The sequence below is a fragment of the Rhamphochromis sp. 'chilingali' genome, assembly GCF_963969265.1.
Source record: "Rhamphochromis sp. 'chilingali' genome assembly, chromosome: 8".
Classification (NCBI taxonomy): domain Eukaryota; kingdom Metazoa; phylum Chordata; class Actinopteri; order Cichliformes; family Cichlidae; genus Rhamphochromis; species Rhamphochromis sp. 'chilingali'.
In genome coordinates, this window is record NC_137935.1 from 4,599,917 (window position 1) to 4,624,753 (window position 24,837).

Consider the following 24,837-nt stretch of genomic DNA (forward strand, 5'->3'; position numbering starts at 1 on the left):
TTGACCAATCAGATGAAAGGAAGAAAAATAGGGTCAAAATTCGTACTTGTAACTTGCAGAGATTCACACGGGGTTTTTTTTTTGGCTAAGTCCACATACAAATCTTTTTTACACACACACACAAATTCTTTTTACACATACAAAAGTACAAGTACAAAATATTTCTAACCACATTTTGAGCCCACAAAGCTGTACGTGAGCTCCACTGCAGTGGCTCGTGCACCGCTGCGTTCACGGCGTTTGCTGTAAATTACACAGCATTGACATATGTATGTAAAATGTTTACTGAAGTTAGTGAAACAGTGTTTGTAAGGACTATAAGGTCCATAATTACTGAGGCAGTTGGGCTGTTTTGCAATCTTGGCTCAGTACACACACACACACACACACACACACACACACACACACACACACACACACACACACACACACACACACACACACACACACTCCATTTTTATCTGTATCTAACATTTCCGAGCAGCATGTCTTCATTATCTGTGTGTCTGCACTCTGCAAACACTCTGATTTCTGTGGTTTCAGATCCATTTCTCTCTCAAGGGAAATAAAGGGATTACACGGCCGTCTTTTCCTGTTTCATATGTTAGGCTATGGCTGTTTCCCAATTCAGGGTCTGCAGCCTTAAAGGCCGCATTTTAAGGCCGATTACGTCACAGCGACGCGACGAAGGCTGTCCCACTTCGATGGCTGCTCGAAATCCGGCCCTCAAATGCGTCCTTCATTTCCCTGAATTTTAAGGATGTGGCGGTGTAGACTTCGTGGCCCAACATATCCCAGAATGCATAGCGCGGCAGTGGGTGTGCATAATTTTGGCGGAAAAAAACGGGGGATGAGGGGCGCCCGAAGAGTAAACTTTAAGGCTTTGTGAACTAGGGGGGTTAAGAAAGATATAGATTCACTAAAAATGTCGCTTTTAGTTATTATAATGTTAAATTATTATATTTGTAATTTATTTACGTTATTTTACTTTATTCAGAATTAACCTGGCGGTTAACTTTCTTTTCTAGATTTTGGGGGGTTAAAATTAAGCATACCAGTGATTAAACAGCTCATGTACTCTTTATTAAGAAGCACCTTAATAAAAGAAAGTGCTGATATTGAAAGAACAGAACTACAAAACAAAGTGGTCATGTCTCCATGTTACACTCTCACATAGCATTAAAACACATTTTCAAACACATTTATTTAAAGTTGAAAAATATACACAGGAATGTGTAACAAGATTTGGTAGAACAACGTAACAGTGCTTCTGAGCGAACTCGCATAACTTTGATGATTTCATTGCAATGAACCTACTCCTCACCTTCCTCATCTCCCTCCCCATCAACAGAGTCAACTCCAACCTCTTCATAATCCTTCTCTAGAGCTGCCATGTCCTCTCTAGCCTCAGAAAACTCACCCTCCTCCATTCCCTCACCCACATACCAGTGAACAAATGCACGCTTGGCGTACATCAAGTCAAACTTGTGGTCAAGTCGTGCCCAGGCCTCAGCGATGGCGGTGGTGTTGCTCAGCATACACACAGCCCTCTGGACCTTGGCCAGGTCTCCACCAGGAACCACAGTGGGTGGCTGGTAGTTGATGCCGACCTTGAAACCGGTGGGGCACCAGTCCACGAACTGGATGGTGCGCTTGGTTTTAATGGCAGCAATGGCAGCGTTGACATCTTTGGGCACCACATCGCCACGGTACAAAAGGCAGCAGGCCATGTACTTGCCGTGGCGAGGGTCACATTTCACCATCTGATTGGCTGGCTCGAAGCAAGCGTTTGTGATTTCTGATACAGTTAACTGCTCGTGATAAGCTTTCTCTGCAGAGATGACGGGGGCGTAGGTGGCCAGGGGGAAATGGATACGAGGGTAGGGCACCAAGTTGGTCTGGAACTCTGTCAGATCAACATTGAGGGCGCCATCAAAGCGGAGCGAAGCAGTGATGGAGGACACAATCTGGCTGATCAACCTGTTCAGGTTGGTGTAGGAAGGACGCTCAATATCGAGGTTCCTACGGCAGATGTCATCTCGTTATCTACCATGAAGGCACAGTCAGAGTGCTCTAGGGTGGTGTGGGTGGTCAGGATGGAGTTGTATGGCTCAACCACAGCGGTGGACACTTGGGGAGCTGGGTAGATGGAAAACTCCACCTCCTGTGCAAATCTCCCATCCAGACGTTTATGCCTAAAGGGTTGTATGGTCTAAAGAGATTGTTGATTGAGCATTAAACACCAAGTGTTGTTCTTCTTTCAGCCCAAAGATCAAAGAATTGGGGTATTTAACAGGATCCAACCATCGCCCTGATCAGACATATTCTAACAGGATTGCACACAGGATGCTGCAGAAGCAAAATCAGTTTCCAAAACGTCAATCTGGATATCAGCCTGTTTTCTTTTCCTCATTACATCATGAGCTTTAGAGTATCTGCTGAGCTACTGGGCACAACTTAATATAAGCTGTTTATATTTATTTCTGATCTACAACAAGCAGCACAACTGTTAGAACTGTCACAGCTGACATTAACTTAGATGGAAACCTACTTCCACGACAGAGTTTACCTCCTATGATGTCAATATAAGCTCAGACGCATGTTGAATAACAAATATCCACTTTCCCTGCTGCCACCTGCATGAACATTACAGCCAACAGGTGGATTTTCCCGTTTCACAGCTAGCCAAACAACGAGGAAACACTGACTGTTTAGGAGACACAGAGTGAAAGTGGACAGTACATCTTTGGTTTCTTAACATGAAACTCTTTGCTGTAGCCAGGGGGAGCACCAAAGTGACCCCCTTAGACTTGTTAGTTTTAATCTTGTTTTCCACTGAGGTTCACTGGTTTTCTAATATAATGTAAGTCTATGAGCCGCAGCCAACCCACCAACCTGATGACGTCACGTTCTGTTGTAAAAACTTCAAGCGCTTCTTTCTTAAATCTAACTTCAGAGACAATGTTACATCTATGCAAGTTTGTGACAGCAGGGCTTCATGGTGCAAATTAATCTTTATACATGTGGTGTTTAATGTCCACTTTTTTTTTAAAGTGGACATTCAAATTTTTTTAATGACTTTATTTTAGGGCAAATTCAAAAAACGTTTGGCAGTTTATTTAAATAATATTAAAATGCCCCATAAGTAGGATGGCAAAGGGTCCAATTTGTCCCAGTGGATGGAAATGCAAGGTGTGAAACTGCAGCGTGGATCATTGTTTTCTATTTTTACATAACTGGGAATGCCCAGCAGGCAGACCCAGGACACACTGGAGAGATTATATCTCTCGGCTGGCCTGGGAACGCTTTGGTGTTCCCCCGGATAAGCTGGAGGAGGTGGCTGGGGAGAGGGAGGTCTGGGCCTTTCTGCTTAGGCTGCTGCCCCCGCGACCCGGCCTCGGATAAAGCGGATGAAGATGGATGGATGGATGGTGTTGATATTGAAAGAGTCAGTGAAAATAAATTTCTGGGGGTAATAATAGATGAAAAACTGGAGTGCTCACGTGAGATATATTCATTCCAAAGTATCACGAAGCATTGCAATACTAAACAAGGCAAAGCAGGTATCACACGGGACATCACTTCATATTCTCTACTGTTCACTGGTTTCACCATACTTAAGCTTTTGTGCAGAGGTCTGGGGCAACAACTATTAAACCACATTACTTTCACTTTTTACTCTTCAACAAAAAAGCAGTTCGAATCATCCACAATGCAGGTTATAGGAAACATACAAACTCACTATTTTTGCAGTCTGAAATATTGAAATTTGCTGATCTAGTGAAATTCCAAACAGCACAAATTATATTCAAAGCAAAAAATAAGGAACTGCCAGATTATATTCAGAGTATGTTTTTTTTAAAGGAGTAAGTTATAATTTAAGGGTTTTTGTAACTCAAAACAGGGAAGGTACGTGCAACAGGAAAAAGCGTTTGTGTTTCAGTGCATGGAGTGAAGCTGTGGAACAGTTTGAATATGGAATTGAAGCAATATCCAAACATAAAACAGTTCAACAAGAGTTATAAAGATATGATCTTCTTGAGCTATAAAGAAAAGGGAAAATGTTGAAATTAAGTGAATGTCGCTATTTAGAAAATTTCATGGTGTAATATTATATTATATATTACATCAGAAATCTGTTCACTATTTTTATTACAGATTATATGGTAAATGGCCTGTATTTATATAGCGCTTTACTAGTCCCTAAGGACCCCAAAGCGCTTTACATATCCAGTCATCCACCCATTCACACACTGGTGACGGCAGCTACATTGCAGCCACAGCCACCCTGGGGCGCACTGACAGAGGCGAGGCTGCCGGACACTGGCGCCACCGGGCCCTCTGACCACCACCAGTAGGCAACGGGTGAAGTGTCTCGCCCAAGGACACAACGACCGAGACTGTCCGAGCCGGGGCTCGAACCGGCAACCTTCTGATTACAAGGCGAACTCCCAACTCTTGAGCCACGATCGTCCTTCCTTATCAGTAAGGAAGCTGACTAAATATTGACGGATAACTTATGGCAAAGGGGTGGGATTAAATAAATGTGTACTTCTTCCCTCTCCCTTTCGACATGTAACTGAATCAGAACAGAAGCAATATTGAAATGTATTAACTTTATTTTGTATAGTATTTTTTTCTCTAATTTTCTTTGCTAAATGCACCTGTATATTGTTTACATGATTGAAATAAATTAACAAACAGGCCCAAATACAGGAGAAGGACGGCTGAGAGTGGAAAAAAAATCACAAAAATAAATACTGCCAGATTTTCAACTTCGGTCTACAAGAAAATAAGAAGATCATGGGATTAGCCTCGATTGCACTTTGGACCTATTGACGGGATGCGCTCCGTCCCTTGATGCATGTACACTTTCAATTTCTGGTTGGGCTGCTTGGGTGCAAAGTAAGTTTCATCATCAGATGATGAGCTTCATGTAAACATCTGCATGGAAACTGGATGCCTGGACTTCTCTGCTTACTTAGGCCAAACCAAACCCTGAATTATGTTGGAAAATATGTGATGTTTTATGAAGGATCACATAGGAAACAACATTTTTTAGTTGTTTTTGAAACTAAAAAACTATTCAAAAAGTTTTAAATAGTTTAGAAAGGACTTTTACATTTTCATAAATATTCATGGCTGTGTGGTAAAGCTGACATTATCTCACTTGTAACTGTTCAGATTGGACACTGTGACTGGCCGGTTCTGTGCTCCAGACCACATGTTTGATACACCTGGACCCATGCAACGAAGTATAAAAAAAACCGTGTCCACACTTTGACCTGTGAAGAGTGAAAGCAGATATACGGCGTGATATCGAGCCAAATGCTTCAAAGTGTTCCTTGATGATGTGATAAAGAAGTGACGTTCCTCCTCCAACCACAAACAGGAAGCTCATGAAGCGAGCAGTGTCAGTGCTTGTACGACACTCACCAGGAGACCTCTGAGCAGGATGGCTGCAGTCGCACAGCTCTGCTTCTCCCTGCTGTTCACTCTCATCAGCAACATTCATGCAGAAGAATTTATCGCCATAATTGAAGAAGGCGGCTTTTTACAGTTCAAGCTCCCAGATCAAAACAGCTCCTGCATCACCTCCAGACGTGTTGGTGAAGATACTCTGGTCCTGTGGAACATCTCTGACCCCTGGAACAGAACCTTCACAGTACATGAAGACCTGACAGGACGACTCTCATTTCCTGAGACATTTCATGGTTCTCCTTCATTTACTCTCAACAACCTGGCCCACTCAGACTCTGGACTGTACCAAGATGTGTGCTGGACTCAGGGCAGCGTGACATATGAGAGAAACATCAGCCTGACTGTGTGTAAGACAGTAAAGGGGGAAGAATCTATCATAAGTCCTGATGCCACTGAAGACGTGCGATGTAAAGGAGCAGGTGAGAATCTGACGGTGCGTTGGATCAGACATTACGGGGAGTGGCAACAAGCCGGGCTGAGTAGTTTCGAAGACAGAATTTTGAAGGTGAATAAAGTCCAAGAAAGTTTCCTGCAGGTGACAAACGCATCACTTCTTCATGTCAACACACGACCAACGTCTTACATCTGCCTGGTGATGAACCAACAGCAGTGTGTGAGCACTTACTCTGTACGTTTGACCAAACATACAAAGCTACGTTATGCTTCAGAGGGAGACACAGCTGTGCTGGAGTGTCCCTTCATGGACCCCATTCATGACCAGCCCCCAGTTTGGATGAAGGAAGTACGTTACGATACTGATCAAGAAATTGGTCGAAACTTCTCACTGGTACTTCCATCACTAATGTTAAATGATTCAGGTATCTACTACTGTGAAGGTGAAAAAGTAATGCATATGTACTGGCTTTTGGTGTGCCCTAAATTTGGTCCACCTGCAGTAAAGGTTTTCTCAGAGGGAGATGAAGTCACTATGAGATGCTCTGATGATTGGGAAAATAGTACTTCGGGCTTTATGTTCATTAAGTTGATCCAAACAGAAGGCAAAATTGTGTACGGTGATGACTTCTGCAGTGACAATAGAATCACTTGTTCCGATGACAGCCTGATAATCTCTAATGTCTCACTGGAAGATGCAGGAGAGTATGTGTGTACAGGTTTTAAGTCACAGGGTGAGTGTGTGTCAGCAGAAGCATTTGTTCTGATCTACAGAGAGCCTTTTGGGGTTTACTCGACCTTCTACAGAGTCAGGTGGATACTGCTCAGCGGTCTGCAGGTGATGCTTTGTGTTGTTGTGGTCTGTGTGATACAGAAAACCAGGAGAGGAGAGCAGCTTTCAGCTCAGACACACACTTAATATGCTTATAATAATAATAATAATAATAATAATAATAATACATAGAAGTGATGAAATCAAAATAAAAACAAACAAAAATATTATTGTAGATATGAATCTGTGACCTGACTGGACGGTTCAGTCTCTTATGTGATTATATATTTTAAACATTTTGCCTTTTTTATCTTTTGACTTAATTCTTCTATATTTCTGCTCACATTTTATTTCAGTTATAGTGATTTTGTGCTTTTTTGTTTTATGTGATTTGATGTTTATCCATATCTCATTCATGTATCTCTCAGAGTATCATTTTGAACATTCTTCTGTTTCTATCAGTGATCAGTTCGATCTATAAGAAATGTTAGAAACCAGTTGTAAATGTATTCGTTCTTCACTCTGATGTGAATCATTATCATCTCTCTTGGAAAATGTATTTTGTTATTGTGTTTAAGAGCAGATTCATTACAGCACCATGTTTATCTGCACTATATTGTTTTCATTGTTGTGAATAAACATGATTGTCTGATACAGCAAACACTTCATAATATGGACTTTACTGCTTTGATTGTGTTTTTATATTCTCCATTTTTATTAGGAATCATTTCTGAAATAAAAATATCTAAATATAATTTAACAGGCTGAATGTTGATGCTCTTCTGTCAATGACTGCACGATGATTTTAAATTTTAATAAACACACAATCCTCATATTTCAGTGCAGGATGTAGAGCAGAGTATATCAGTCAACTGGATCAGAGCTCATCAGCATTTTGACCTTAATATGCAGCCAACACACTTTAACACGTGTCTGATGTTGAGTGAAACACATCAGGGAAAAATGGAAGACGAGAGAAGCTGCACATGGTTATCATCATTTATTTATTTATTTATTTGCCTGTCCCATTTGGATCTTTAGCCATCAGAATTGTTGTTTGAAGGCCGAGAAAGATGCCATGTTGGTCCATTTGATTGATGTTAAGTCTAATTGTTGAATGTTGCCATTGTGTTTCTTAAATTTGTATAGTCTTAGTTTAAGCAGTAGGATCAAAGCTATTCCTTTGATTCTGACCACCTCTCCAGCCACTCTGTGCTGGGGGAGGTTTTATTGTAGATACATCCTATCTGAAAGATCTGTTTCTTTTGATGTAGGCTTCCTGGGTTTATGACCCTTTGGTCAGCAGGAGGTCACACATTCTCACATAACACACACACACACACACACACACACACACACACACACACACACACACACACACACACACACACATTCTCACATAACACACACACACACACACACTTACATACAGTACCTTGTCTATGTAACCAAAGGGGGGTTGCAAGGGGAGGTGCTTTGTAAACTATTGTTTGAAGATTGTCAATAAAAGGCAGCGAGAGGAGGCCACCATTTGGCGTTCTTTGTCGTGCTGGACACAGACGAGGCCTCCCTTGTGCAAGTAATGGATCGATCGACTGTCTTGTTTTCTTCATGATGAATAAGTCTCTAGAATTAGCGGGGTTTGTGGAAACACAGACCCAACATTTATTTGGTCCTTCGGAGCCGGAGCCTAACACATTGCATCCACCGAGGAGAGGGAGAGGACGCCACCGCAACGTCTGGGATGATTGACGTAAAGCCCTGGTGTTTTTGGCTTGCCACCAGGCCGGGAAGTTTGCGCCTGACCTCCCCTCGGGATGGATGACGATTGACGGGATCCAGAGATTCCCATGAACGTAAACAAACAGTGAGTACAGAAGGCCTTAGAGAGCGGCTACGTGACCCTGCGTTGACCGCAGGTACGGGAGCGCGCTAGCCGCGTGAGAGAGACGCAGGCTTCTCCGCCGTTTGGGGCGTGGAGATAACCTAGGTTCAGAGTCCGGAATCTCCGCCATTTGGGGCGTTTGAGAGTTTTCAACAGAGATCGCTAGCTGTGCGTGCAGACGCAAGCGATAGGCCTATGTTGTGTGTGTGTGCGGGCCAGACGTGGTCTGCGTGAGTGTGGCTGATTGTTGTCTTGTAATGGAGAATAAAATGTGTAAGTCTGCCTTAGAAGGAGATGTAAAATTTATGCAGAAATTTTTACCAGGCAGCACGCAGTATGTAGGTTGTTGGTGTAAGAAATGTGGATTTGAAGGGACATTAGTGGAAGTTCAGTGTAAAATGCTGGTAGAAAGAATAGCTGTAAGTGTAGCAGGTAAAACAGGTAAAGCGAAGCAGAGGAAGGAATTGCAGTTAGCAGTTGCTAAGTTGTGGCTGGAGCAGGCTCAGAAGAGGAGAGAAGAGCAGAATGTTAGTAGAAAGTAGAGCCAGAGAAGAGCGTGAGAGAGCAGAGGCAGAGGTGGAGGAGAGACTATAGGCTGAGTCAGCATTGAGTCCAAGGCAGACTAGGCAGGGTAGGAAACAGAAAGTAAAGTTAGTGAACACAAACGTTACAACTACATATCCATCCCTGACACAACACAAAAAAAAACATATGGTTTTTCTGTAACAGAGTGTGAAGGGCTCTGCTGGGCACACTGGGCTGTCCGCTGGTTAGCAATGTTAATCCAGGTTTTCTCATGCACCTTCACAAGGAAAGGGAGGCGTTGGCAGCATCTGACCAATCAAAAAAAGGGAAATTCACAGATAATATGACTTGTCTTGATGCCTAAAATGTTTTTATGCTTGATTCAATTTAGCTGTTAAGTGTCTTTTACTCTGCTGGTGCCGGTTAGGTTCCAGATTAGAGATCAGCAGGTATGAAATCACGACGTACTGACCAATCAATTCTCCAGAAAATAGTGTCACTATTCCTGGAAGATCCCTTTGACTTCTGTTGGGGGAGGAGAGGGTCTAAAGTTTCATTTTTGTCTAATGTCTTTGTGTTTCACTAATGAGCATCAGTAAGAAAAAAACGTGTTCTTAGATGCAACTTTTCTCCTTTGATGTTTTTTTGTTGTCAGCAAACAACCACACGATCTGCGTTACAGTTTTTTACAGACGCTAGGACACATTTCTCAATACTTAGGTCACTTGTGCAAAACTCTTCACACAATCCTCCTAACTGACCGTCAGCTTGGCAAAGCAGTTCATTTCACATTCAAAATGCACTACAACTACCAAAACACTTCATTCAGGTCTCAAATAAACACATTCCTCCAGAACACTAGCAAAGGTTGACAGCCGACAAACACACTTTGTCACCCACAAAACAATGACCTAAAAAACACTAACAACATGTAGCATTACAGTGTTTTCCTGTGTAAAACAAGGACACATCTCTGTTTATAATTTCAATATATGTTACTGGAATGAATCAGACATCATGCAGACGTCGGTAATATTTGTTTATGTATTTTTATTTTTTTGCACTAAGTAATCCCAAAATACAAGAATTTGTGTACACGCCATCCACTGATACACATACAATAGTAATGCTAATCTACTCGGTCTTCTCCATTTGGCCACAGGTTCTCATCCACATCACATCTTATGTCATCTTGGGCAACACACCTAGGAAAGAATCTTCTGGCTGCCAGAATTGAAGGAGTTGAAAAATTGAAGGAGTAACACCTGTGTAGATGTTCATCTACAATGAGAATCAGCTGTGGCTGGTTAAACTGCATTTTTAGATTTAAAATATGTTTCAATAAAATATTGCTGTTGGATTTTGCTGTCTTTTCAAGTTTTGCATTGTGTTATTGTTTTGACCATGAGTTTAACAGTTTTGAAAACAGTATGTAAGCACATGCAAAATGTCCTGTCCGTACAAAGGTTTTTGGCAGTTGTTGTGTCTGAGTGAGAAGATGATTCATGAAATTTGAGAGATGTAGTCATTGAATGCATTTTGTGCCAAAACAATGATAACTGATCCTCAGTTTAGCCCACATAGACTTCTGTTGTGCTCACTGTGTGAGGAGTTTTGCAAACGTGACCTAAGTATTGAGACGTGTCCTAGCGTCTGTAAAAAACTGTAATTCACTAACGGAGATTTGCCGCGTGGCGTTAACGTCATTTTAATGAGATTAACGCTGACAGCACTAGTTTTAATATTTAATATATTTAAGCATTTAATTTTTAAATCTTTTTTTCATTTATGTATTTATTTTATTGTTATTTCACTTTCTTTGTCTGTTTATGTTTTTTTTTTTTTACTTTTATCTCAGTTTTTGTGATGGAAAGCACTTTATTCAACCATGTTGGTTTTAACGTACTCTATAAATAAAGTTGGATTGGATTGGACTAATATGATGAAAGCAAGCCCAAGCCTGAAATCGACTCCTGATCTTTGATCCGTCCTCACCTGGTCGTGAACGTGATGGTCAGCCAGGTATCCAGTTTACCTTTGAGTGTCAGATTTAGGCAGATTTGATTGCTTCCGTTTCATCATGACAGATTTAAGTGAACTCCTCTGTCTCCATTCCCAGACTTCTACTTTTGAATAACCTTTCCTTTAACTTGCTCCGAGTGCTCTTTTGTCTGCATGGTGTAACTGCAGCCTGGCATGCTGAATAACCAGTGAGTGGACCTTCCAGAAATATGTGATTTTGGCTGTTGAAGTAGGTCAGTCACCTTTGAATGGCTGAATAATTATGGAGTCATCAGTTGACGTTCGTTTGTGGAAGTCTGTTTTCACTCTGATAATAAAGAGGATTTATTTATTTCATTGAGCAATAATAAAAAGACTGTTATTATATTTTTAACATTATATGATTACATTCACAGTGATGCTTTGAGGAAGACTGCACTGTTTGTCCAAGAATAATCAAACTGCCATGAAATATATTCACTAATTTATTATTTGGAACTAACACACTATTAGTACATCTCAGAGACACCTTCTTTCTCACATGAAGAGTAACAGATTACATCTCTCACTGTGTCCGACCAAACAACTGCTGTGGAAAGTCAGTTATTAGCAGTTTTTTAACTACACCCGTAAATGAACGTTTGACTGAATGCTGATAAGTGAATACTGAGAAGTTAGGAGGAAATGTTTTCAAATTTTCCTGCAGAGAATCTGATTAAAATGTTTTTTGTGAGCAAGAATCAGTTTGATCAGTGACCTTTTTTCAGCCAGAAACCTTTAAGGTCACACATCCGCTTTAATATTATAATTTGCTGTTCTTTTTTTTAATACACCTTTGTAGAGAAGAAAAACATCTGGATGTCCTGATGCCAGGTGTTTCGGCCCCCTTAAACTTTTCCACATTTTGTCACATTACAGCCGCAAACTTGAATCAATTTTATTGGAATTTCACGTGAAAGACCAACACAAAGTGGTAAACATGTGAGAAGTGGAACAAAAATCATACATGATTCCAAATATCCACTATTCTTAAAATCAAAAATTCTAAAATTCACAGATCTGGTTCATTTTCTCACAGCACAAATTATATATAAAGCAATAAATAACCTGCTTCCTGACAATATTCTAAAAATGTTTTCTAAAAGGGAACGGGGATACAATTTGAGGGGGGAATTAAATTTAAAACATCCTCGTATCCGTACAACATTAAAAAGTTTTTGCATCTCTGTGTGTGGAGTGAAGCTGTGGAACAGACTAAGTAAAGATATGAAGCAATGTCCGAGCATGGCGCAGTTTAAAAAGCGGTTTAAGGATATGGTTTTTACAGGGTACAGGGAAAAGGTAGAGATTTGATAGGGTGTTCTTGTCTAATATTTTCATGTGTGTGCAGGTGCACGGGTATGTTGGTATGGGTATATATATATATATATTTGTAGGTTGTGTATCCTTGAGGTGTTAATGGGGTTATTGAAAATGTGTATATGTGCGTATGTGTGTATACATATGTATGGATAGATAGAAACATATATGTATATATATTAAAAAAATAAATAAATACACAGGACATATAATGTAATTGGAAGGAGGTATTTCTGTAGTCTATTGATACTAGATAGTGGAAAAGGGGTGGGATTAAATAAGCTTATGCTTATTATGAGTTGTGGTTGCTCGTTTTCCTTTTGTTTTGCTTTGTTCATTTGTCTCTTTTAATTCTATTTTGTTGTACTTTTTCAACATGTTCAAAATAAAGATTCAATCAATCAAAACATTTTTTACAAATAAATAACTGTAAAGTGCGGTGTAAGTAATATTAGATTAGTATATTATTAGATAATTAATAATTAATATTACTAATAATTATTATTAGTAATATTAGAGTAAGTAATATTATAGAGTAATAACCTGCAGTTCAAAAAAGCTCCCCTCCGACAGCCAAACCCATCTGTTCTCTGATTGGATTGTTACATTTGTGATTGACATGACATTGACCAATCAGATGAAAGGAAGAAAAATAGGGTCAAAATTCGTACTTGTAACTTGCAGAGATTCACACGGGGTTTTTTTTGGCTAAGTCCACATACAAATCTTTTTTACACACACACAAATTCTTTTTACACATACAAAAGTACAAGTACAAAATATTTCTAACCACATTTTGAGCCCACAAAGCTGTACGTGAGCTCCACTGCAGTAGCTCGTGCACCGCTGCGTTCACGGCGTTTGCTGTAAATTATACAGCATTGACATATGTATGTAAAATGTTTACTGAAGTTAGTGAAACAGTGTTTGTAAGGACTATAAGGTCCATAATTACTGAGGCAGTTGGGCTGTTTTGCAATCTTGGCTCAGTACACACACACAGTTTGCTAAATCCACACGGAGCCATGAAGCTGCAGTAACACAGGTCAGCTGATCACGGCCCGGAAAAGGAAGAAAGGAAGGAATGCAGGAATAAAGAATGAATGAATGTAGAAACAAAAGAAAATAATTGTTTTTCTTTTATTACCTAAAGAAAAAATATCCGGTTCACAGTGCAAATGATTTTGTGATTTCTTTCTTAACGAACTCTCTCCTCCCTCGTGCCTACACAGGAACTTCAGGTTCCCCACCTGAAAGTGCAGAGTCCAGACTCAAAGTTAGTTTATCTAAAATGTTGTCACATCAGACAAATGGAGTGGTATTAAAACTGCACCCATCTACTCTGACACACACACACACACACACACACACACACACACACACACACACACACACACACACACACACACACACACACACACACCATTTTTATCTGTATCTAACATTTCCGAGCAGCATGTCTTCATTATCTGTGTGTCTGCACTCTGCAAACACTCTGATTTCTGTGGTTTCAGATCCATTTCTCTCTCAAGGGAAATAAAGGGATTACACGGCCGTCTTTTCCTGTTTCATATGTTAGGCTATGGCTGTTTCCCAATTCAGGGTCTGCAGCCTTAAAGGCCGCATTTTAAGGCCGATTACGTCACAGCGACGCGACGAAGGCTGTCCCACTTCGATGGCTGCTCGAAATCCGGCCCTCAAATGCGTCCTTCATTTCCCTGAATTTTAAGGATGTGGCGGTGTAGACTTCGTGGCCCAACATATCCCAGAATGCATAGCGCGGCAGTGGGTGTGCATAATTTTGGCGGAAAAAAACGGGGGATGAGGGGAGCCCGAAGAGTAAACTTTAAGGCTTTGTGAACTAGGGGGGTTAAGAAAGATATAGATTCACTAAAAATGTCGCTTTTAGTTATTATAATGTTAAATTATTATATTTGTAATTTATTTACGTTATTTTACTTTATTCAGAATTAACCTGGCGGTTAACTTTCTTTTCTAGATTTTGGGGGGTTAAAATTAAGCATAGCAGTGATTAAACAGCTCATGTACTCTTTATTAAGCAGCACCTTAATAAAAGAAAGTGCTGATATTGAAAGAACAGAACTACAAAACAAAGTGGTCATGTCTCCATGTTACACTCTCACATAGCATTAAAACACATTTTCAAACACATTTATTTAAAGTTGAAAAATATACACAGGAATGTGTAACAAGATTTGGTAGAACAACGTAACAGTGCTTCTGAGCGAACTCGCATAACTTTGATGATTTTATTGCAATGAACCTACTCCTCACCTTCCTCATCTCCCTCCCCATCAACAGAGTCAACTCCAACCTCTTCATAATCCTTCTCTAGAGCTGCCATGTCCTCTCTAGCCTCAGAAAACTCACCCTCCTCCATTCCCTCACCCACATACCAGTGAACAAATGCACGCTTGGCGTACATCAAGTCAAACTTGTGGTCAAGTCGTGCCCAGGCCTCAGCGATGGCGGTGGTGTTGCTCAGCATACACACAGCCCTCTGGACGTTGGCCAGGTCTCCACCAGGAACCACAGTGGGTGGCTGGTAGTTGATGCCGACCTTGAAACCGGTGGGGCACCAGTCCACGAACTGGATGGTGCGCTTGGTTTTAATGGCAGCAATGGCAGCGTTGACATCTTTGGGCACCACATCGCCACGGTACAAAAGGCAGCAGGCCATGTACTTGCCGTGGCGAGGGTCACATTTCACCATCTGATTGGCTGGCTCGAAGCAAGCGTTTGTGATTTCTGATACAGTTAACTGCTCGTGATAAGCTTTCTCTGCAGAGATGACGGGGGCGTAGGTGGCCAGGGGGAAATGGATACGAGGGTAGGGCACCAAGTTGGTCTGGAACTCTGTCAGATCAACATTGAGGGCGCCATCAAAGCGGAGCGAAGCAGTGATGGAGGACACAATCTGGCTGATCAACCTGTTCAGGTTGGTGTAGGTAGGACGCTCAATATCGAGGTTCCTACGGCAGATGTCATCTCGTTATCTACCATGAAGGCACAGTCAGAGTGCTCTAGGGTGGTGTGGGTGGTCAGGATGGAGTTGTATGGCTCAACCACAGCGGTGGACACTTGGGGAGCTGGGTAAATGGAAAACTCCACCTCCTGTGCAAATCTCCCATACAGACGTTTATGCCTAAAGGGTTGTATGGTCTAAAGAGATTGTTGATTGAGCATTAAACACCAAGTGTTGTTCTTCTTTCAGCCCAAAGATCAAAGAATTGGGGTATTTAACAGGATCCAACCATCGCCCTGATCAGACATATTCTAACAGGATTGCACACAGGATGCTGCAGAAGCAAAATCAGTTTCCAAAACGTCAATCTGGATATCAGCCTGTTTTCTTTTCCTCATTACATCGTGAGCTTTAGAGTATCTGCTGAGCTACTGGGCACAACTTAATATAAGCTGTTTATATTTATTTCTGATCTACAACAAGCAGCACAACTGTTAGAACTGTCACAGCTGGCATTAACTTAGATGGAAACCTACTTCCACGACAGAGTTTACCTCCTATGGTGTCAATATAAGCTCAGACGCATGTTGAATAACAAATATCCACTTTCCCTGCTGCCACCTGCATGAACATTACAGCCAACAGGTGGATTTTCCCGTTTCACAGCTAGCCAAACAACGAGGAAACACTGACTGTTTAGGAGACACAGAGTGAAAGTGGACAGTACATCTTTGGTTTCTTAACATGAAACTCTTTGCTGTAGCCAGGGGGAGCACCAAAGTGACCCCCTTAGACTTGTTAGTTTTAATCTTGTTTTCCACTGAGGTTCACTGGTTTTCTAATATAATGTAAGTCTATGAGCCGCAGCCAACCCACCAACCTGATGACGTCACGTTCTGTTGTAAAAACTTCAAGCGCTTCTTTCTTAAATCTAACTTCAGAGACAATGTTACATCTATGCAAGTTTGTGACAGCAGGGCTTCATGGTGCAAATTAATCTTTATACATGTGGTGTTTAATGTCCACTTTTTTTTTAAAGTGGACATTCAAATTTTTTTAATGACTTTATTTTAGGGCAAATTCAAAAAACGTTTGGCAGTTTATTTAAATAATATTAAAATGCCCCATAAGTAGGATGGCAAAGGGTCCAATTTGTCCCAGTGGATGGAAATGCAAGGTGTGAAACTGCAGCGTGGATCATTGTTTTCTATTTTTACATAACTGGGAATGCCCAGCAGGCAGACCCAGGACACACTGGAGAGATTATATCTCTCGGCTGGCCTGGGAACGCTTTGGTGTTCCCCCGGATAAGCTGGAGGAGGTGGCTGGGGAGAGGGAGGTCTGGGCCTTTCTGCTTAGGCTGCTGCCCCCGCGACCCGGCCTCGGATAAAGCGGATGAAGATGGATGGATGGATGGTGTTGATATTGAAAGAGTCAGTGAAAATAAATTTCTGGGGGTAATAATAGATGAAAAACTGGAGTGCTCACGTGAGATATATTCATTCCAAAGTATCACGAAGCATTGCAATACTAAACAAGGCAAAGCAGGTATCACACGGGACATCACTTCATATTCTCTACTGTTCACTGGTTTCACCATACTTAAGCTTTTGTGCAGAGGTCTGGGGCAACAACTATTAAACCACATTACTTTCACTTTTTACTCTTCAACAAAAAAGCAGTTCGAATCATCCACAATGCAGGTTATAGGAAACATACAAACTCACTATTTTTGCAGTCTGAAATATTGAAATTTGCTGATCTAGTGAAATTCCAAACAGCACAAATTATATTCAAAGCAAAAAATAAGGAACTGCCAGATTATATTCAGAGTATGTTTTTTTTAAAGGAGTAAGTTATAATTTAAGGGTTTTTGTAACTCAAAACAGGGAAGGTACGTGCAACAGGAAAAAGCGTTTGTGTTTCAGTGCATGGAGTGAAGCTGTGGAACAGTTTGAATATGGAATTGAAGCAATATCCAAACATAAAACAGTTCAACAAGAGTTATAGAGATATGATCTTCTTGAGCTATAAAGAAAAGGGAAAATGTTGAAATTAAGTGAATGTCGCTATTTAGAAAATTTCATGGTGTAATATTATATTATATATTACATCAGAAATCTGTTCACTATTTTTATTACAGATTATATGGTAAATGGCCTGTATTTATATAGCGCTTTACTAGTCCCTAAGTACCCCAAAGCGCTTTACATATCCAGTCATCCACCCATTCACACACTGGTGATGGCAGCTACATTGTAGCCACAGCCACCCTGGGGCGCACTGACAGAGGCGAGGCTGCCGGACACTGGCGCCACCGGGCCCTCTGACCACCACCAGTAGGCAACGGGTGAAGTGTCTCGCCCAAGGACACAACGACCGAGACTGTCCAAGCCGGGGCTCGAACCGGCAACCTTCCGATTACAAGGCGAACTCCCAACTCTTGAGCCACGATCGTCCTTCCTTATCAGTAAGGAAGCTGACTAAATATTGACGGATAACTTAAATAAATAAGTGTGTACTTCTTCCCTCTCCCTTTCGACATGTAAATGAATCAGAACAGAAGCAATATTGAAATGTATTAACTTTATTTTGTATAGTATTTTTTTCTCTAATTTTCTTTGCTAAATGCACCTGTATATTGTTTACATGATTGAAATAAATTAACAAACAGGCCCAAATACAGGAGAAGGACGGCTGAGAGTGGAAAAAAAATCACAAAAATAAATACTGCCAGATTTTCAACTTCGGTCTACAAGAAAATAAGAAGATCATGGGATTAGCCTCGATTGCACTTTGGACCTATTGACGGGATGCGCTCCGTCCCTTGATGCATGTACACTTTCAATTTCTGGTTGGGCTGCTTGGGTACAAAGTAAGTTTCATCATCAGATGATGAGCTTCATGTAAACATCTGCATGGAAACTGGATGCCTGGTCTTCTCTGCTTACTTAGACCAAACCAAACCCTGAATTATGTTGGAAAATATGTGATGTTTTATGAAGGATCACATAGGAAACAACATTTTTTTAGTTGTTTTTGAAACTAAAAAACTATTCAAAAAGTTTTAAATAGTTTAGAAAGGACTTTTACATTTTTAGAAATATTCATGGCTGTGTGGTAAAGCTGACATTATCTCACTTGTAATGGTTCAGATTGGACACTGTGACTGGCCGGTTCTGTGCTCCAGACCACATGTTTGATACCCCTGGACCCATGCAACGAAGTATAAAAAAACCCATGTCCACACTTTGACCTGTGAAGAGTGAAAGCACGACACTCACCAGGAGACCTCTGAGCAGGATGGCTGCAGTCGCACAGCTCTGCTTCTCCCTGCTGTTCACTCTCATCAGCAACATTCATGCAGAAGAATTTATCGCCATAAGAAAAGAAGGAGGCTCTTTACAGTTCAAGCTCCCAGATCAAAACAGCTCCTGCATCACCTCCAGACGTGTTGGTGAAGATACTCTGGTCCTGTGGAACATCTCTGACCCCCGGAACAGAAACTTCACAGTACATGAAGACCTGACAGGACGACTCTCATTTCCTGAGACATTTCATGGTTCTCCTTCATTTACTCTCAACAACCTGACCCACTCAGACTCTGGACTGTACCAAGATGTGTGCTGGACTCAGGGCAGCGTGACATATGAGAGAAACATCAGCCTGACTGTGTGTAAGACAGTAAGGTGGGGAGAAACTATCATAGCTTCTGATTCTACTGTAGACGTACAATGTAAAGGAGCAGGTGAGAATCTGACGGTGCGTTGGATCAGATCTTACTTAGGGGGACTATTATATAAAGACACAATTATGAACGTGAATAAAGTCCAAGAAAGTTTCCTGGAGGTGACAAACGCACCACTTCTTCATGTCAACACACAACCAACGTCTTACATCTGCCTGGTGATGAACCAACAGCAGTGTGTGAGCACTTACTCTGTACGTTTGACCAGAGAAACAAAGCTACGTTATGCTTCAGAGGGAGACACAGCTGTGCTGGAGTGTCCCTTCATGGACCCCATTCATGACCAGCCCCCAGTTTGGTGGAGGGAGGCATTTGCCTACAATATTGATCAAGAAGTTGGTCAAAACTTCTCGCTGGTACTTCCATCACTAATGTTAAATGATTCAGGTATCTACAGCTGTTCAGGTGAAAAAGTAACACATGCGTACTGGCTTTTCGTGTGCCCTAAATTTGGTCCACCTGCAGTAAAGGTTTTCTCAGAGGGAGATGAAGTCACTATGAGATGCTCTGATGATTGGGAAAATAGTACTTCGGGCTTTATGTTCATTAAGTCGATCCAAACAGAAGGCAAAATTGTGTACGACGAGTTATGCAGTGACAATAGAATCACTTGTTCCGATGACAGCCTGATAATCTCTAATGTCTCACTGGAAGATGCAGGAGAGTATGTGTGTACAGGTTTTAAGTCACAGGATGAGTGTGTGTCAGCAGAAAAATTTGTTCTGATCTACAGAGAGCCCTTTGGGGTTTACTCGACCTTCTACAGAGTCAGGTGGATACTGCTCAGCGGTCTGCAGGTGATGCTTTGTGTTGTTGTGGTCTGTGTGATACAGAAAACCAGGAGAGGAGAGCAGCTTTCAGCTCAGACACACACTTAATATGCTTATAATAATAATAATAATAATAATAATAATAATAATAATAATAATAATACATAGAAGTGATTAAATCAAAATAAAAACAAAGAAAAATATTATTGTAGATATGAATCTGTGACCTGACTGGACGGTTCAGTCTCTTATGTGATTATATATTTTAAACATTTTGCCTTTTTCTATCTTTTTACTTAATTCTTCTATATTTCTGCTCATATTTTATTTCAGTTATAGTGATTTTGTGCTTTTTTGTTTTATGTAATTTGATGTTTATCCATATCTCATTCATGTATCTCTCAGAGTATCATTTTGAATATTCTTCTGTTTCTATCAGTGATCAGTTCGATCTATAAGAAATGTTAGAAACCAGTTGTAAATGTATTCGTTCTTCACGCTGATGTGAATCATTATCATCTCTCTTGGAAAATGTATTTTGTTATTGTGTTTAAGAGCAGATTCATTACAGCACCATGTTTATCTGCACTATATTGTTTTCATTGTTGTGAATCATTTATATTTGCATTTCAATTGTTGTGATGCAGCAGACTGGAAACATGATTGTCTGATGCAGCAAACACTTCATAATATGGACTTTACTGCTTTGATTGTGTTTTTATATTCTCCATTTTTGTTAGGAATCATTTCTGAAATAAAAATATCTAAATCTAATTTAACAGGCTGAACGTTGATGCTCTTCTGTCAATGACTCCATGATGATTTTTTATTTTAATAAACAAACAATCCTCATATTTCAGTGCAGGATGTAGAGAAGAGTATATCAGTCAACTGGATCAGAGCTCATCAGCATTCATCAGCATTTTGAACTTAATATGCAGCCAACACACTTTAACACGTGTCTGAAACATATCAGGGAAAAATGGAAGACGAGAGAAGCTGCACATGGTTATCATCATTTATTTATTTTTTTGCCTGTCCCATTTGGATCTTTAGTCATCAGGGCCCTATTTCAGGAAGCCGGTTTAGTGGAAAAACTGAGTAAGTATACCCTGAGTTAACGAAAACTCTGGGTTTTCGGTTTCACAAAGCGAGTTCAGATTAATCCTGAGTGAGTTACTATGACGACACACTCCGTGAAGCTAACCTGCTCCCCAGCAGGTTTACTTCAACTAACCCTGACTTTCCCCGCCTCTTTGTCAGAAACCTGACTGTAGGAAGTGTCAGACATGGCGTGCCCCTACCTCGAAGAGCCAGTAGATGTTGAAGCCCAAATTCTCCGCAGAGCTCTCCGCCGGGAGAGAGTGATTAGAGCGCGTTTGGACATTTTATCATTACCTGATGATTTTCTGTGCGTTTCTCAGCACAATCTATAAGTTATTTGGATAACATCCTCAGGCCATATATTACGCATGTGACACATCGCGGACATGCTCTCAGTTCATTACATATTCTTTGTACTGCACTCCGTTTTTTTGCAAACGGGAGCTTTCTGTATAATATTGGTGACGCTGAGCACATTTCCAAGGCTACCGTCTGTCGGGCAGTCAGGAATGTTACAGTTGCACTGAAACGTCTCCTGTACTCGTTTGTGGTGTTCCCCGGTCACAGACCCACAAGATTTATCAAAGAGGGATGCCACAAAATTGCAGGTATCAGGATGACCAAAACTTAATTCATGATGTGGTGATACTTGGACTACTACTTAAATGGTACATTAATTTCCAGGGTTCCCAGGCGTGATTGGCTGTACAGATGGCACTCACATTCCAATCATTGCTCCTTCAGTAAATGAAGGAGACTATGTGAACAGGAAGTCTTTCCACAGCATTAATGTGCAGGTACATAGTTCCCTGTAGCATTTCACACTAACAAGTGATGGCATCATAGTAATGGATGCTAATTTGTGTTCTCTGCACTGTGTAGATCATATGTGATGCTGCCAACATCATCACAAATGTGGAAGCCAAGTGGCCAGGCTCTGTACATGACTCACGAATCTTCCGGGAATGTACACTGAGCACCAAATTTGGACATGGTGGGTCAAAGTTACTGTGAAATATACAGAGACCAATTGCCACAGGGACGTTTGCACTGACATGTATTCTTCTGTCCTAGGAGAGTTCACTGGCCACCTGCTTGGTGATAGGGGGTACCCATGTCTACCCTATTTGCTCACCCCTTACCCTGACCCTGAACCGGGCCCACAGCAGCGTTATAATCTGGCCCATTGCAGGACACGGGCCAGAGTTGAAATGACCATCGGAATGCTCAAGGCCCGGTTCCAGTGCCTTCAAAGACTCAGGGTCGCCCCAGAAAGGGCATGTGACATTATTGTGGCATGTGTGATTCTTCACAACATTGCCACGATTAGAGGTGAACACTGTCCAGCTGAACCAGACATCAGCAGTGATCCACACGATGAACATCCTGACCCACCCACGAACGTACAGGATGGAAGAGCAGTCAGAGACACCATATGCCACAACCATTTCCTGTGACCCGTCAACCCAACATGTTACAAGACAAATACACAGATTCTGTGGTCAACTGGCTTTATTGGTCACCCTGTATGTCATATAAATGCGTATATTAGTATGTTGTACAAACACTGACATGATTCGTCCATCTCTGATCACTCCACCCACCCTTAACTGTTGTTCCAGCAGTACAATCTCCAACTTGGACTTTTGGATCTGCAGCTTGAGGTGTACCATTTCCATGTCGCACTTCTGTATTTTCCTGACCAGATATGTCTTGTACAGCTGCTTCACAGGGAGCTATTGCAACACAGGACATAGCATTGGCATCCATAGTACATGCCTACTTAGGTTGGTTGTAAATCAGTGCTGAAAATCCTACTGTGGAAAGGTTTGTTGTAGGAGTGGCTAGACCCTCTTCCTCTTCATTTCCAGCATCACTCTGCCAGGGACATAGTAAGTCCATGGTGTTATCATAGTACCACATTGTAGTCAGTTGTTATATTTTCCACTGTACACTGTATACCTCATAGTGTGGCTCTGTTGCGTCCTCCTCTGTAACAGCTGTCACTGTTTCGTCATCATATGCCTGTGGTGGAGACATTTAACAACATTGCTGTTCTACTGTTGACACATGTAGTCTGTGGAGTATTACGAGTACTCACAACTGCATGTTGGTCTGGCTCAACAGGGGGCTGCACCAGATGCAGTACACCATCACCATCAACTGGCAGAATATGGGGTTCATACAGGTCACTCATGACTTATGTGGGCACAACTGGCAACTACCAGACATACCAATCACCATACACCTCATTGTCAGTATGCTCTCAGAGACAACCGACACTGAGGGAAGGCAAAATCAGTAGGTGTTAAGGTGGAAATGCTTTTATGAGTTTTATGTTGCATTAGAGTATATGTTCATATGTTACACTTAATGGGGAAAGAACAAAATGTACTACTCGCTCTGTCTCTAGAAACAGGAAGCTCACCCTGTGAGAGATTAACACACACACACACACACATGTATGCAAAATTAAAGGACACTGCTATGCTATAAATAAAGACGAACTACCTGCAGCTCGGTGTGAGTGGGTCTCTCCCTGAGCCCTCACCCGTGCAGCACGTTAACAGTCTCCAAGTGTCTCAGTGTTGTTTATTCACCTAACTGTTTGATAACTGTAAATCTCTGACAGTAGGACAATAACTTCACTACGACATAGTTCATTTTGGTCAAGGTGACTGTGAAGAATGGATGTATGCACATCATGTATTATTTTGAATTTACCCCCTATGTAGGCACTTGTGTCTTGCGGGGTTATTGACTCAGAGGATGTCCCCGCAGAGATGCCTTCAGCCACAGGGCGCCCACTGTTTTGGCTGAGGGCCAACTGCTCAGCCTCTGTGAGTGGTGGTGGTGGAGGACCCCCACCTGTTTTTCGGGCCTCCGCTTTTTTTCTGTTGGTTGTGACGGCACACATTTGAGCATACAGAGTAGACAAATGTGTACTTGTAATGTGCTCAGGTAATTTCAATAAGTGCTTACAGGAGGTAAATTAATGTAGCCTGTAACTGCAATTGGTTTACATGGGACAAACAGGCCAAGCACTGTGGCTCATACTATAATTACACCTCACCTGTTTGGACTATGTTTTTATATTTCATTTTTACTTGCTGCCAGGAACGTTTGGGGCCTGTTGGGTTGCACCTGCGCTGTATGACATAAAAAATGAAATAACATATACTAAGATAACGTGTTAAATGGGTGGAAATCCCTAGATCAATGTTTAAATTGACACTCACGCATTGACTCTGTCGGCTATGTTTTGCCATGCATGCTCCCTGTCTTTTGCAGCTGCGGCTGTGTTACTTTTTTTCTGCAAGATGTGCATGCTGTCGGCATATGCTGCCATCAGGGTTTCGGCCTCAAGCGCTGTGAAATACGTCGACCGCACCTTCTTTCCCTCCGTCTCCATGGTGACTCGCGTAATCTGTGCTCCACTGATCAGGGCTTTATGTATCCTCGTGCGCGCGCTTGACTTGGGGTTAATGCAACTCCGCGTTGATTGAACTACTTGTTATCAGCCTTTCTGAAACTGAATATTCCGAGTTGGACAGTTCGGGGTTACTCAACCCTGAGTATCGTTTTTCACTCTGACTTTTCTAAACCGGCTTCCTGAAATAGGGCCCAGAATTGTTGTTTGAAGGCCAAGAAAGATGCCATGTTGGTCCATTTGATTGACCTTTATTATAATTGTGTTTTTATTTTATTTTATTATCAGTTGTTACAGACGGGACAGACATGACTGGGGGAAAGGACAGGGAGAAGGAAAGAATGAAAGAAAGAGGGAGAGAAAGAAAAACAGAGGGGAGAAGA

General features: G+C 41.4%; 1 protein-coding gene and 2 pseudogenes across 3 annotated transcripts; 1 reads left to right on the plus strand and 2 right to left on the minus strand.

Annotated features, from left to right (window-relative positions):
- Positions 1-1,287: 1,287 nt before the first annotated feature.
- On the minus strand, positions 1,288-5,511 carry LOC308401036 (tubulin alpha chain-like; annotated as a pseudogene). The gene is made up of 2 exons: positions 5,437-5,511; positions 1,288-2,212 (listed from the first exon to the last, which is right to left on the minus strand). The product of its transcript is annotated as a tubulin alpha chain-like (transcript).
- Positions 5,512-14,448: 8,937 nt separating this feature from the next.
- LOC308400510 (tubulin alpha chain-like) lies at positions 14,449-15,710 on the minus strand (annotated as a pseudogene). The gene is made up of 2 exons: positions 15,682-15,710; positions 14,449-15,582 (listed from the first exon to the last, which is right to left on the minus strand). The product of its transcript is annotated as a tubulin alpha chain-like (transcript).
- A 2,995-nt stretch (positions 15,711-18,705) lies between these two features.
- Positions 18,706-22,857, plus strand: LOC308401037 (putative nuclease HARBI1; the record flags this gene model as incomplete). Its single annotated transcript, XM_080889098.1, has 5 exons — positions 18,706-19,086; positions 21,509-21,632; positions 21,709-21,821; positions 21,907-22,018; positions 22,099-22,857. The coding sequence occupies 5 exons, from the start codon at positions 18,706-18,708 to the stop codon at positions 22,479-22,481; spliced, it is 1,113 nt and encodes a 370-aa protein (XP_080745224.1). The 3' UTR covers positions 22,482-22,857.
- Between the last annotated feature and the right edge of the window lie 1,980 nt (positions 22,858-24,837).